We start from the raw sequence: 14,248 nt of genomic DNA on the forward strand, positions 1-14,248 counted from the left end.
ATGGATTTGACACTTTATGAGGATCGACCCATATCTCATAACCTCGTGGTGTGTATGACTAACACATTACATAATACACATAATGTATTTAAACAATGAAAAGCAAGCACATCCAAGTGCAAAGAAAGGGCTGGACAGAAATTAAGAATAAACAGTGTCAGTACACTCAGTTGATGTTCCTAAACATTTATTATATTGGGAAAAAAAACACTGAACTTTTTAAAAAGCATTTTAGACATTTTAACATTATTTGCTCTAATTCTTATTTATTCTATTTTCCTTCACTGTATCCACTGTATCCTGTTACAACGACCCATTTTCCCCACAGGATCATTAACGTTTCAAGTGATCTAATAAACTGTCATGTAGAGGCCAGAGCCATTGAGATGGCTCTGGTAGAGGCCACCTTTACTGAAAATTATTTCCTTTAATACATCGTTCACAAGAATATAGTAACACCTGTGGGGGGACCCCACTCCTGCAGCTGGTCAGAGTAGTGATTGTTATATACTCTTATGGGCTTCAGGGGAATGAAACAACAGTGAATTTAAATTATTTTTTATTTTGCATGGGACTATCAAGGTGGCCAATTGTCAGGCAGAGGATTCCATCACAACAGATCAAGTTTAACCTGCGGCTCCGCCTCTCGCGAGATCAGCCGTTGCTACGTAACCATCAACAACAACAGCTTTTATTGAGAAAACTAAAACCAACGCTTCGCGACTTAAAACGTTTTTTTTTTGTTTTTTTTTACAGTCTATGCTTACAACGAGACACAAATTATAGATATTGGTTTGAGCGTTTTAGCGTTAGGTAACCATAATGGAGGTAAGTGTCCTTGCCAAGTGTTTTGGTCTCATGGAAGTTTTAATAACGAACACAATTTTGTAAACCTAACTGACAGTTAAGCTAACTAGCGTTAGTTAACATTAAAGCCACGTTAGTTAACGTTAGATAACTTAATAACGCTAGTAAAAGTCTTGCACGTTAACGTTACAGTCAGTGAGATAACGAACCTAAAACATACATTTATTTGGCTAAAAGAACATTATAGCTGATGTTTTGGTCAAATTTGATGTCAGACAAGACTTCATGTACACTGTCAAACCCCAACGCTAGCGTACAGAATCAAAAACAAAGCAAAAACATTTAACGTTACCGTTAATGGGAAACAGTATTAACCTTGTATCCATGCATGTGTATCACATAGTTATCATTTGACTGTATAGCTTGTCTGTTGAGCAAAGGAGTCACACAGGTCCACGTGCAAACCTATGATAACAGCACAATGAGTTCAGCTGTAATTAATACCAGGTCCCCTCAGACCTTATATTAAGGTTAAAATTATATAAGAATCTCCCTTTTCATCAGGATAGGAACCAAGTCCAGTAGCCTATTTAGCTTACGCTTCTCACTCTCACACACAGCCTTGGTGCAATTTGGTGTGGTTTGTGACTCCATTTATCAATTCGCAGGATCCAGGACAGAAGGAGGGAGAGGACACCTGTGAGTCCTTGGAGAAGGAGCTGCAGGTGGTCCTCAGTGAGCTGGTTGGGGACAAGAGCTCGGACAAGTTCCGTGTGGTGTATGATAAGCTCACCCATGCGCTGAGGAAGTCCCACGACAGTGAGAAGAGGCTCATGTCCAAATGCAAGGAGCTGAATGCAGAGATTGTGTCCAACACCACCAAAACTGCTACTGCACTGAAGCTCGCCCAGGAGGATCAGACAACAATTACATCTCTGAAGAAGGTATATTGCCAGAACATGAGAGGATGTATTATGGTGTGGCATGTCTGGTGTATATGGCTCTGGTATGGTGTCATTTACAAAGTGGGAACATGGAAGTGATATTACACTTCATGAAAGGATTGTGTTGTAATAAAATATAAATACGAATTGATGGCATTATGTGGTGAGAGAGATGATTTTTCCTTTGTGCAATCTGCTCTACATTGTAGGAGCTAGACAAAGGTTGGAAGATGGTTGATGCAGCTCACGATAAGGAGATGAGGGACAAGGAGATCATTTTGAATTTGAAAGAAGAAATCACAAACCTAACAAGAATGGTTGAACAACGAGCCAGCATGTCCATGGGCAAAGAGCACAGGTGGGTCATCTGTCCTCAAGTGGGAGGTGTTTTCTACAAAGCTGCATAGCTGCATCACTGAAAGCCAAAGCCAGTATTTAATGACATTTCCCATTGCTCTCAAGCACGATGGGTGGGTAAAGAAATTGACTGTGATGTGTTTTTCAGTGCAAATGATCTACTGAAGATGAATGAGGAGCTGACCAAGGAGAAGGATCAGCTGCAGACAACGGTGGAGACTCAGAGAGAGAACTTAAGCAAGACCTCCGCCACCCAACAGGAGATAGAGTCCCAGAGAGAGAGTGCCTTGAAGAATAATGCTCAGGTAAATAATATGCAGAATATAACAATAAGGGAGATATGGTAGAACTGAAGAAATTAGTATGTGAATTTACAGCAATGCAGAATGCACAAATATGTGCATTGTATTCACATTATATTCACATTAACAAGTCTGCAGAAGGCCATATGCACATAGAGTGTGCATCAAACATATCAAATTTATAATAATAAGGGAAATTTTACCTTTTATATGACTAAAGTATAAAGGATAGTTTACTTTGTTAAGAGTACAGTGAGAAGGGTAGAGAGTCCCAGTAGGATTCAGTTCTTGATGCCAACCTTTTGCCGTTCGGTGTCTCCAAACCCAGCTCCAGCAGGAGCTCCAGGTCCTTCAGAACGAGATCTCCCGGGAGGTGCGGCGGAAGGAGAAACTGGAGAAGGAGGTGAAGAAGCTGCACACTGACATGGAGGCCCAGACAGCGGACACCAAAGCCCTGACGCTGCAGGCCCAACGGGCCAAAGAGGAGCAGCAGAGACTGGAGCAGCAGCTGAAGGAGCAGAAGGTGAACAGTGGAGAGGGACAAGGGGGCATAGGCATATATACTGTATATACAATACACACACACACACACACACACACACACACACACACCACACACGTACGTATACACAAGAACTCCCCTTTCCCTTTCTGCCTCTCAATCCTTCCTTCCCTTCTCTTTCCATTTTTCTCTGCCCCACCCCACAACCCTCCCCCGGCTCTGACAGATCTTGAATGACCGAGTCACCAAGGAGCTGGAGCAGACACAAGTGAGGAACACCAAGCTGCAGCAGGAGGGCGAGCAGCTCTCATCGGCCAATGAACAGCTCTCCTTGGAAAGTCAGCAGAACGCAAATGACCTGAAGGTAGGCTGCATGTTGGGCCACCAGCTACACACACCTGAGCAGCAGAGAAACAGCTCCACTCCCCCAGGCTGGTGTATGTGTGCATGAATGCTTGTGTATGTATATAGAGCTGATAGTACCTCAGATGAAAGACATACATAGAGCCCTAATTGCAAAGTCACATACTAGTCATTACAACTCCATCAAAGGCCTCCTCCAGTGTGAGGCAACATTGTGCTGAAACGGTACGGTGAAAAGAAAAGCTATTGGGTTTGGATTGTGAGTCTTCACTGCATCTTCATTCTGCACTGTGATATCATATATGCTAAGCATGAAAATGATTGCTCTACAGAGTATGATGGCATACAATGAAGAATCCTGAATAGAGGCGAGCTGTGGAGCCCTTATTCTCTTTGCGCTCAGAAGTAAAGATTTTTAAATTATTTTATGTAAACTCTAAATAAAAATCATGACGGTGGCTTTTTGCTTAGAATGATCTGGAGTCCTAATTACTAGAGGATACATGCCATGGGATGATTTGTCATAGGTGATGGATTTGATTCTATTCTTCAACCACAAGGGGGCTCTGCTTAGACACAGTTCAACATATAATAGAACAAGACAGAAATCATTCATCTGTTGAACTGTATTCCACCAAACACTTACAACAGGTAGCCGCACACTTATAGCTCTGATGCAGAATTTATTGTTCTGATACCAACATTGTGACATAAAGTCTTCATCAGGGTTATCATATAAAAACAAGCTTTGGCTTTTTATAAACTACCCATCAGGTGTAAGGCTGAGTGATTAGTGGAGACACCTGAGACAAATACTACTAGACTATAGATCTAGAGTAAAAAGAAGGGCAGTACATAGCAAAAAGTATTTTCTCTGCCCTTACGCTACTTCTCATTAATGCTTCTCTCGACCCCCCCCCCCCCCCCCCTTTGTCCCCCCCTGTTGTCAGATGAAAGAAGAGGAGGTGAGTCAGATGCGGCAGGAGATTGCCAAGCTAACGAAGACGAGAGAGGCCACCCAGAAGAGGTTCCACCAGATGGAGGATCAGAAAGCAGATGGGGAGGTGCAGAGGGAGACACTGAAAAACAAGATCACTGGTCTGGAGAAAGGCAAGGGAGAGACACACATCATAGACACACACATACACACACACACACACACACCACAGACAGACTGATACATGACATCTCTGTCCCCACTCCGTCCCTCCCTGTCACAACTGTCCCTGTCTGGACAAGCAGAACCCACTCTGACATCTTCTTCAGCTGCCTCTAGGGAGAGGAACAACCCACATTCAAATAACTTGTGCTGACTTAACTTTATTTAATACAACAAATACAAATACAGACAAATACAGACAAAGAAAGAAGAGACAAAACAAAAAAGAACAAACACAGAATCAAAATGATCTCTACCCCTTCCCTTTCCCTTGAGCCTTCTCTGTAATAAATAAATAAAATAGGTGCCCTTCTACACAAATACATCCCCCGTTTGCAGCACAGGACACAAGTTCTTCAACAGCACACACACAGAAAAAAGAAAATACAATTAAGGCAACCAATCTCACATAAAATGCCACAGTGATCTACTCTGTATCCCAAGCCTCACCCAACCTCACTGGTAGCCATCTGTTAATTTGAGGCATTTTCTGCTCTTGGGCTAAGATGGACTCTATTTTACTAAAGTGACATACAAAAGAAAGAAAACTATTCAACTTTAGCTCTTAATTTTTGGCGGCTCTAAAAATAAAACATTTCCCCAATAATATAATGATATTTCCTAAGGAGCTTGGGCTGCACTCCAAGTCGCCCATCAGTACCTGAAATAAATCTAAATTAAATTCTCTTTCATATTTTCTAATCCACTTTTCCACATTTGCCCAAAACAAAGCCACCCTTGGGCAGAACCAAAATAAATGCTTTCTGACACTGTATGCACTGGTCTCTCTTTTGCGTCGTAACATTTGATCTCTGTGTCTATTTCTGTTTCTCACATACTCTCTCTCAGCATGTAAACCTGTCTTTCCGTCTCTGTTTGTAGCTTTTTACCTGTTTTTTTTTTTTCTTTCTCTCCTGACAATTTTTTGTGCCCCTCACATAATTTTCCCTTTTTTCCTTCAGACATGAAAAAGGCTTCTTCTCAGCACTGTAATATTTTATTCAGACTCCACACCCCATGCCCACTCGATGATTTAAAATGGCATACTGGCACACTCAAGAAGAAGAAAACTAGTAGTTATCAAAATATCAAAAACAAACTGGGTTTGACTATTAATACATACTTTCCCCCTTTCTTCCTCCCTGTGCAGAACTTGAGGCTTCCCAAAAGCAAGCCGAAGCTTACAGGAAAAACATAGACGAGCTGGTCAGAGAGAGAGACATTTTGAATAAGGTATGTGCTGGACTGCAGGTTATTGGAGACAGAGGGAATGGTGTAAGGTATATTGTCACATACTTGGCATGTTATTATGCGCACAGCATCATGTGTCACATTTCATATCCAGCTGCGTGGCTTGACAAATGTTGATTGTATCCTTGAATCACCTGGAGAATTTACTTGAGAATACACAGTGGTAGCCATTGTAGAAGTGACCCATCGTGTATTTAGCCCGTATCTATGGGACACAATTCTTAAATTCTTAAAGTTATACAGTAAAACTTTTTCCAATGAATTCCTCTTGGGGATGGAGCAAAAGTGCAGCAGTAGTTCAGCAAGCATGCAGTAAAAAGTGGACCTTCTACAAAGGCTATATCTGTACACTGGATTCAAGTAGTGTATATATGCACTATGATCTCACATATGCTGAAACATATACAGTTACATACAGCTGCTACACTCAGAGTATGTGATAATTGCTTATTGTTTTTAAAGGCACAAGCCAAAGCCCAAAAAGGATTTGTAAGAGCCCACAACAGACAGACTCTTTGATGTAGAGGATCGCAGCCTTGTGATGTGCTTGTATTTGTGTGTGCGCCTCGGTGTGCCTGTGTGACTGTGCATGTGTTTCCCCATCATCAGAACATGATCAAAGCTGCACAAGCAACAGAGGAGCAGCAGAACCTTGTGAAGCTGCAAGAGCAGGACCAGAAGAACCTGAACCAGGAGATCCACAACTACCACCAGGAGGCCCAGAAGCAGCGCAAGATCATCCAACAGCTGGAAAAAGACCGCGACCGCTACGTCAACGAGACCAGCAGCCTCACGCAGAAGGCAGGTCATGCACCATCACAGCCACCCAGCTAAGTTCAGGGCAGACCCATGTCAAATTGTACTGGCAAATAATGCATAGCCTTTGTTTTAAATGGACTGGAGTGCCACATGCTTGGGGTTTACTAAGTCAGGACTTACTCAGTCAAACGTCAGCAGTCAAACGTTTGTGTTTATGGAAATCAAGGAATTATTTATATTACTCCAAGGGTGGGAATCCTGCCCATTAGCTTTGGCCTGTATCATATGGAGCCCTCCTGTCTGTGTGGAATAAGACTTCCCTCCCTTCCACAGGTGAAGCAACACCTGGATGACACTGAAGTAAAAGAGATGGAGATCTTTGAGGGCAAGAAGAAGGTCACTGAGTTGGAGCACAAGCACAAACTGCAAGAGAACCTGCTTGAGACCGTCACGTCGGAAAGGAACCTCTACAGCAAAAACTACATTGGGGCTCAGGTAGGGACAATGTGTGCTGCTGTCCACAACTGATATTCAGCTTGTTAGTCGCTCAATGAGTTAGCTCGTCAATGAGTCAGTCAGTTATTGAGCAAGTCACTCAGTCAGTCCAGAAGTCAGTTGATCAGTCGGTTACGCAATCACTCACTGACTTCCCTGACTTGCTCACTTACTGACTAACGTAGTTGATTTTGCATGCTGCTTGCTGTTGACATGGTGGGCTTCAAGTGCATCGCATCAACAGTTACTGGAAAACGGGAAAAGTATGAGGAAGGTTTTTGATTCAGCATATATCAATGTGTCTATTCCATTCCCTTCTTTGTTTCCCCATGTTTTTATATCCTCTGTTTGATAGTTTGAAAGGAGGGCTGAGTCTCAACGCCCACGTTTCTCTGACATTGTCCTTTGCTGACAGACAGGGCGACCGTGTCACATTTTCTCACAGCTTTTTAACCATTTGACCATTTCCTTCCTGTACCGTCTGTCTGTCTGCCACAGGATGACATCACGGAAATGAAGAGGAAGCTGAAGATCATGAACGACCAGGTCGTCCAGCTGAGGAACGAGATCATTGGGAAGGATTTGGCCCTGGCTAAGGATCAGCAGGAGAACAAGCGTGTGGTGAAGGACAACGAGGCCCTGAAGGTACTGCAGCTTATCTTAGTGATTGTTAGTGGGGTGTGGCTTACTGTAAAGTGTGCTCATGTATGCCAAGAGATTTTGCTCAGATTTGAGGAAAATCAATGATAAACAAAAGTTTTTAAATTATTACACTGAGATACATTTTCTTTTTGCCTTTTAAGTTAATATAATTTGTGCCAAGTCCAGAAGCTCATTTTGCCCCTGTGTTTTACAGTACATTCTCAAGTAGGGCTGTAATGATTAGTTGATATAATTGACAGCAACTATATAAGTTTTAGGATGCTTTGTATTTCCCATAAAAATCTGCTCTTCCGCCCCCTCAGGTGTGCTACAGTACATTCTTTGGGTAGATCTATACTTGGAATGTAATGCAATGCAATCTCACTCTTTTATGCCTAGTTTGTTTCACTTTCACTTTGCATTGCCAGAACCTATTATAACATATTTACCACACTAAGAAGTGTGTGTGTGTGTGTGTCTGTGTCCTGCTACAGGGAGAGCTGCAGTTAATGAAGCAGCTGGCGGAGGAAACAAAGCAGCACATTGACAGCCAGAAGGCAGAAGAGCAAAAACTGCACAAGATCATAGCCGACGCCGATGCTGAGCAGATCCGACAGAAGAAACAACTGGACCAGGTAAAGGAACAGAGAGAGAGATGTGAAGAAACGGAGACCAAAACTGATGATGAAATCCAAGAATGCCAAGTCGATATGTTGCAGTTCATGTAATTCATTGACTCGACACGATACGATCTTCTCATCAAAGTAAGCACAGCAATGCTTCCTTACAGACTGAGATGGGCTGTATGCTTTTCCCACCTGTTAACCGGCTCTGTACTGTAGACTACAACGCTGCTCGGACGTGATGTGTCGTTCTCGCACTGAATCTTGGGGCTTTCAATTCGTTCTCGTCGGTGCATCCTCGGTTGGCTTTATCCGTCCTCTGTCCTTTCGTTTTTTTTGTTTTAGAATCGTGCTTCGGCGGTTAGATATTACGTACAAGAACACATATTTATATAGAGCCCAAGAGTGGAAAAAGAAAAGGGATTGTGAAATGAGTTTTCCTTGTTTCAATGAGCACACTGGCTCCCCTGACAACTGCAGGGATGTAAGAGACCAAAGTCGAGGTCTGCAGCATCGCTAAACGCCATCTGAATACCTGCAACTCCCCTGTCTTGACACAGTGAGAGGAGCATTTCATATGCAGAATGCTTGTGTCAACAGATGATGCAGCAGTTGACACTGGTCAAACCAAAGGCCTGCCTTTAAGAATGGCGTGTGTGTGTGAGATGAGTGAGAGTGTATTTCCTCTAATAGACCCAGCATGGACAAAGACATCGCTATAAGGCTAATCATTTTGTGGAAGTGGAAGAAACACTGTTTAGTAGGGTAATGACTCATCACACCACCAAAGGTGACAGAACCACACTTGGAGCTAAAATGTCTGACATCCAGTAGAACGATAGAGATTCTGTTGCTAAACTATGGCATCAGCCTGAATTTGTTTGAAGAACTTTTCAGGAACAAGTGAGGGCTTCTACTGTATCTAGTTGTCCTGTACAGCTGAGAGGGTACGGCATTGACACTAACAGTGCTAGACTTATGTGTTTGATTACCACTAGGAGCACCCATGCTAAAAATATGCACTCACGGTACTCATCCATGATGTTGGATGTTAATCATGGGTATGCACTACAACATATCATAAGTGCATGAAGTTCATTTTTACATTACTGTGCCATGGAGAATTTCTATAAAAATCATCAAGTGCATGTCTGTGTCAAGAACAGGAACCTAACATATTCTGTGAGACTATAGTGGCTGATGAAGCCCAAAACCAGCCACTTCTACTCTTTCATCAACCAAATAGATGTTTAGGGATAAGAGTCAGGATTAGACCTCCAAATGATGGTTGGCTGCCTGAGTAAAGTGGCTTCACTCAGTACCACAACGTACCAGCGACATTACAATTGACCAATTATCTGGCTGGCGGCTGGTGTTAGATTCCCACCCTGTTGTGTGTTTATTTGTGTGTTTATTATTCACTTTCACTGCGGCCAAGGTGATCAGAGAGCGGGACAACCTGGGCAAGCAGCTGCTGCGCCGCAACGACGAGCGGGCGCTGCTGTACGAGAAGATCAACATCCAGCAATCCATCCTGATCAAGGGGGACTTCCAGTACAACCAGCGGGTAGAGGACATCCGCCTGCTCAAGCTGGAGATCAAGAGGCTCCGGCGCGAGAGGGGTAACCTGGACAAGACTGTACTTAATGCAGAAGACCTGAGGTAAACGACAAGGACAAAGAGAGGCTACAGACACAATGCAGTGGTTTTAGTGTTGAGTAGAAGAAGGGTAGGATTCAAAGAAAGAGGGAGCGAGAAATGGAGTGACAGTAAGATGGAAAGTAAGATTTAGGAATGAGCCTTCCCTTAGTGTGTGTGTTTGTTTGTGTGTGTGAGAGCATGTTTATGCAGACACAGGCATCACCCAAAGCTCTCCAGTATGTATCATTCCCTTGAGTTCTAATTTTATTTATCTGCTACCTTGTGCTTTGTTTTGATATCTATCCATCCTGTCTTTGCACAGAGCTTCGTAGTTTTGTGCTGCTTATCTGAAACCTAATTATGAAGACAGATTAAAAACAGTGTGAGATGTGGTTGTGTGGGCCGTGTTGCAGGCGGGAGCTCTTCCACATGCAGAGGGAGCTGCTCAGAGAGAGGACGAGGTACCGCGCCATGGAGGAACAGCTGGAGAAACCCATGAAAATTCACCGCTGGAGAACGCTGGAGGTGAAGGACTTGTGTGTGGGTTTGCTTTAGTAAGGTGGTGAGGGTGGCCTAGTGTTGGCCAAGTGTTAGCAAGACATTGGACACTTGCCTGCTCACTCAGTGTGATTACAGAGTGTCAGCTAAAAGGACTAAAATGTAATTGTAAAGCAAAGGGGTTCTGTGCTGGTTGATAAGTATCTGTACATTTCTATGGGTATGGGGCATTGAAAACCACGCAGTTACATTTGTTCTCCCTCTCTGACTCACAGGGACATGAACAAGAACAACAAAACAATCTCTCCAAAAAGAACTAGATGGCACTCAGTGGAGTACATACCTCCGCCAACGCAATGCATGAACTCTCCAGTGCCCCTGTGTTGTTTGATTTGACCAATAATGGATGGTTTGCCTCTTATGTCTTTTGATAGGCACACAAAGTTTGATGGTGTTACGTGAATTTGTTCAGAAGTTATATGCCTTTTAGTGAGAAGCCACGGCCACCGCCACGTCCCCCTTTGGCCAATCAGTGTGAAAAGTTCATCAGCTCTTCCTTGCCCCATGACCTTTCCACAAAGTTTCATGCAAATCCATACATAACGTTTTGAGATGTCCTGCTAACTGACAAACAAACAGACGGAATGGGGCGAAAACGTACGCCCCGTTCAACTCCGTTGGCGGAGGTGGTTAAGATCCTTCACACGCGCTGAGCAGAGTAAACGCGAGTTATGCAGAGAAGAAAAGGTCTGTGACGGCCATTAACATTGTGTAAATGACTCTCCCCCGCAGGCCAGTGACCCCAGCAAATACGAGCTCATCCTGAAGATTCAGTCCTTACAGAAACGCCTGATCGCCAAGTCCCAAGAAGCGGTGGACAACGAGCTCTTACTACAGGTAAACACTCTGCACTCACTCATAAGCGCACCCACGTACACACACGCACACACACATACTGTCCTTTTGGCCCAGCATTGTGGCTTTTCCAACTAGGAGCTGGCCCGTAAACCATTGCAGTAGGTCCGGGTCACCCCACAAAAAATCAGTGGTAATGCCTTTGGGAGAGGGGAGAGATTTGTTTTGTTTTTTTACACATTTCAAGAGAACACCACTGTTCTTCAGTGCTCTTATGTGCTCAGCTACTGATGTGAGGCCAGTATTGTTTTAATTTGCGGAGATGCTGGAGGCCTGAATGCTCTACCAGCACAGGGATGTACAGTGACTAGATGTTATACATGTCTGCAGGCCCTTTCATACCAGTGCTTTGGTTGCCTTTCTAGGTATTGTAAGACATCCTTTACACCTGGCATTACAGTAAGATGTGTCTTGGGTGATCGGATTGTAATCAGATTATATAAAGGTGTAAAGGGGGCTCAAAGGTCAAATTAAAGCATTAAAGATCTTACAAGAATAGAACTTCTCAACTTGATTTAAATTTGAACAAAAAAACATAAACCTGAATGTCTTGTTTGAGATCTCTGCAGATCATCGCCTCTCTCCACTAACATTTCACATCCAGCTTGTTGCAGCCAATGCAGCTTTGGCTTTGCCCAGCTTTGCTCCTGGCCTCGCTCGCCCTGTTGCCAGACTTGCAGCAGATTGCATCAGTGCCGCCACATTCACTGCTGCCAAACTCATCGTTTTGTTTGGCAGTTGTTGTTTTCTCCATCCGACATCAACTCAATCGTCTTACAGATTTCGTCTAGTAATGTTGTTTGGCAGAGTTCAGTGGTCTCTTTGACACATAGAGCTCTGTCCACAATGTAGTTGAATGGAGAGAGCCAGGCAACCCATCTGCCCTTCCTCCCTCCCTGCCAGTCCCCCTTATCTGATTTGCTTCAATAATTCAATCATATTAGTGTTTACTGCTGAGAGTGGAAAACACAGATAATTTCACTGGAATTGGTGAGATTAGGCCCTGAGATTTGTTACTGCAACCCAATTGGCTGTGTAGCCAGAATTACTGAGCTGATATAGGCAATTAGGATCAGAAAACAGAGGGGGAGAGGGAGAAAGAGACTGGGAGAGAGAGAGAAAGAGTAAATTCCAACACTTCATCACAAAATAAAGGGTGGAGAGCAGTTCTGTCTACCTCTTTTTCAGCAGTGACTCAGTCTCAGCTGCTTTCAAGCTCTTTCAGCACAATGCTGTTTTGCTGTGGATGGCAGCAGCAAAATGTGCTCAAGACCAGCAAAACATATAGCTGTAGAAAACATGCAAGCATGAAAAGTATATAGTTTATAGACAGAGGCTTTATCTGCAGCTTGATATCACTGCTGTCAGATGAAAGCCTTGACATGAAAGTCAAAATGTCAGCCTTTCAGGAATTTAGAAGAAGTTGCTTTATTTTCACATCAATGACCATGCACTTCTGAAGTTTTATCAGGGTTTTTGAGTGGGTTTCATGAGTCGTAGGGTGACAAAACCTGCTCTACATAAAGGACTGTGTAAACCTTCTGTTCAAGTCAATTCAAGTGTAAAAATCAAAAACTGGAGTTGCAAGGCTTTTCTGTAACAGCTGTGATATGCATGTGTTTCAGTGCCTTTCCATTCCGAAATGGCATAATCCGAGACCAGTTGAACACTTTGAACACCAGTTGACTCATTCAGTATGTAGGCTCACTAACTCTGAATCATTCTCTCTCTCTCTCTCTCTCTCTCTCTCTCTCTCCCTCTCTCTCTCTCCCTCCCTCTCCCTCACCAAGGAGAAGGACAAGCTGTATGTGGAGGTGAAGCACATTCTGGCGCGGCGGCCGGGTCTGGAGACGGCTGAGCAGCTCCAGCAGTGCCAGTGGACGCTCAGAGAGAGAAACAAAAAGATGAAGGTCCTCAGTCACTTTCATCTCATCACTCCCTCTTTTTAAAGTTAAAGCATCCCTCTATCTCAAGCACAGCAATTAGATACAATAATTCCAGAAATCAACTGTTTCTACAGCTTTCTTTGTTTTGGCCATGAAGATGGAATATGGGTTCACACCAGGACAATGAAAATTTTGTTTTATTGCATTAGGGAACAATGTTTGTGGTAATGAATTGAGGTGAATAAGACACCGACACACAAACAAACACACAAGACCTGGCTCCTATAGAGGTGCTCCTCCCAACCACCTAATAAAGGCAAGACATTCACTGCTAGTGCCATTGAAGCCAAAATGCAGAGTGCCGAATGAGTTTGGCGGCAATTTTTACAGGCAAAAATGACAGTACCTGTTTGCTTCTCTGCCTCTTGTCCATGACGAACTGACTTTTCTCTCCAACTCCGCAGACATTAACGGCAGAGCTGAGAATGTTCCAGTCAAACTCCAAGGAGTTCAAGAATGACAACGAAAGGTTGGCCAACGAACTAGCGAACACCAAGAAGAAGTACCACAGTCTGAAAAAACAGAACAGGTGAAATTACTTGACTGGGTAAAAGTGTGTTTGTGTAAATGTATGTCATAATGTCAGTGCATAGGCTCCCTTTGCATCTGTGTAGTGCTCTGAAGAGAAGTTTTGATTTGTGCTAAAGTGAAAAGTGCTAATTCCTGTAGTCTTTAAACGGCTGTAACAAACTTCTCCTCCATCTCCTCCTGTGTCTCCCCAGTGAGCAGAGGACCAAGGCCAAGGTGGAACAGCTGACAACTCTGCCTCAGCTCAGCAGCAAGCCACACTTCACTGGAGGAGGCTTCAGGATCAACAACCCCCTCCAAAAATAATCCCCATTATATGACCATTTTAATTTCACCATTTATATGAGCCAAAAAGAAAAATGTTGTTACAATGTTATTTAATAAAGAGAGGCATTAATGTTTGAGGTTTCTCAAGTCTGATCTTTAAAACGAGACTTTTCACAGATTTCATTTCAGAGGGAAAAAACAGAGAAACATGGGTAAAGTGAAACGAAGAGACGGGGAGAGAGAAGGAGA

At 43.4% G+C, this 14,248-nt stretch overlaps 1 protein-coding gene across 1 annotated transcript; it reads left to right on the forward strand.

Moving 5' to 3' along the window:
• Positions 1–822: 822 nt before the first annotated feature.
• LOC139931104 (cilia- and flagella-associated protein 58-like) lies at positions 823–14,046 on the forward strand. Its single transcript, XM_071924509.2, has 18 exons — positions 823–828; positions 1,476–1,751; positions 1,961–2,109; positions 2,257–2,413; positions 2,739–2,933; positions 3,139–3,276; positions 4,226–4,385; positions 5,585–5,667; positions 6,295–6,486; positions 6,778–6,939; positions 7,438–7,584; positions 8,076–8,216; positions 9,643–9,866; positions 10,259–10,370; positions 11,136–11,240; positions 13,049–13,168; positions 13,609–13,733; positions 13,927–14,046. Exons 1-18 carry the CDS (start codon positions 823–825, stop codon positions 14,036–14,038), a joined length of 2,604 nt encoding a protein of 867 aa, XP_071780610.2. The 3' UTR covers positions 14,039–14,046.
• Positions 14,047–14,248: the final 202 nt, after the last annotated feature.

Source organism: Centroberyx gerrardi, chromosome 11 (assembly GCF_048128805.1).
Source record: "Centroberyx gerrardi isolate f3 chromosome 11, fCenGer3.hap1.cur.20231027, whole genome shotgun sequence".
Classification (NCBI taxonomy): domain Eukaryota; kingdom Metazoa; phylum Chordata; class Actinopteri; order Beryciformes; family Berycidae; genus Centroberyx; species Centroberyx gerrardi.

Excerpts from the sequence above, each read along its gene's own strand:
- LOC139931104 (XM_071924509.2), top strand. Across the intron at positions 1,752-1,960 it reads CAATTACATCTCTGAAGAAG|GAGCTAGACAAAGGTTGGAA; the intron begins GTATATTGCCAG and ends TCTACATTGTAG. Across the intron at positions 9,867-10,258 it reads CTTAATGCAGAAGACCTGAG|GCGGGAGCTCTTCCACATGC; the intron begins GTAAACGACAAG and ends GCCGTGTTGCAG.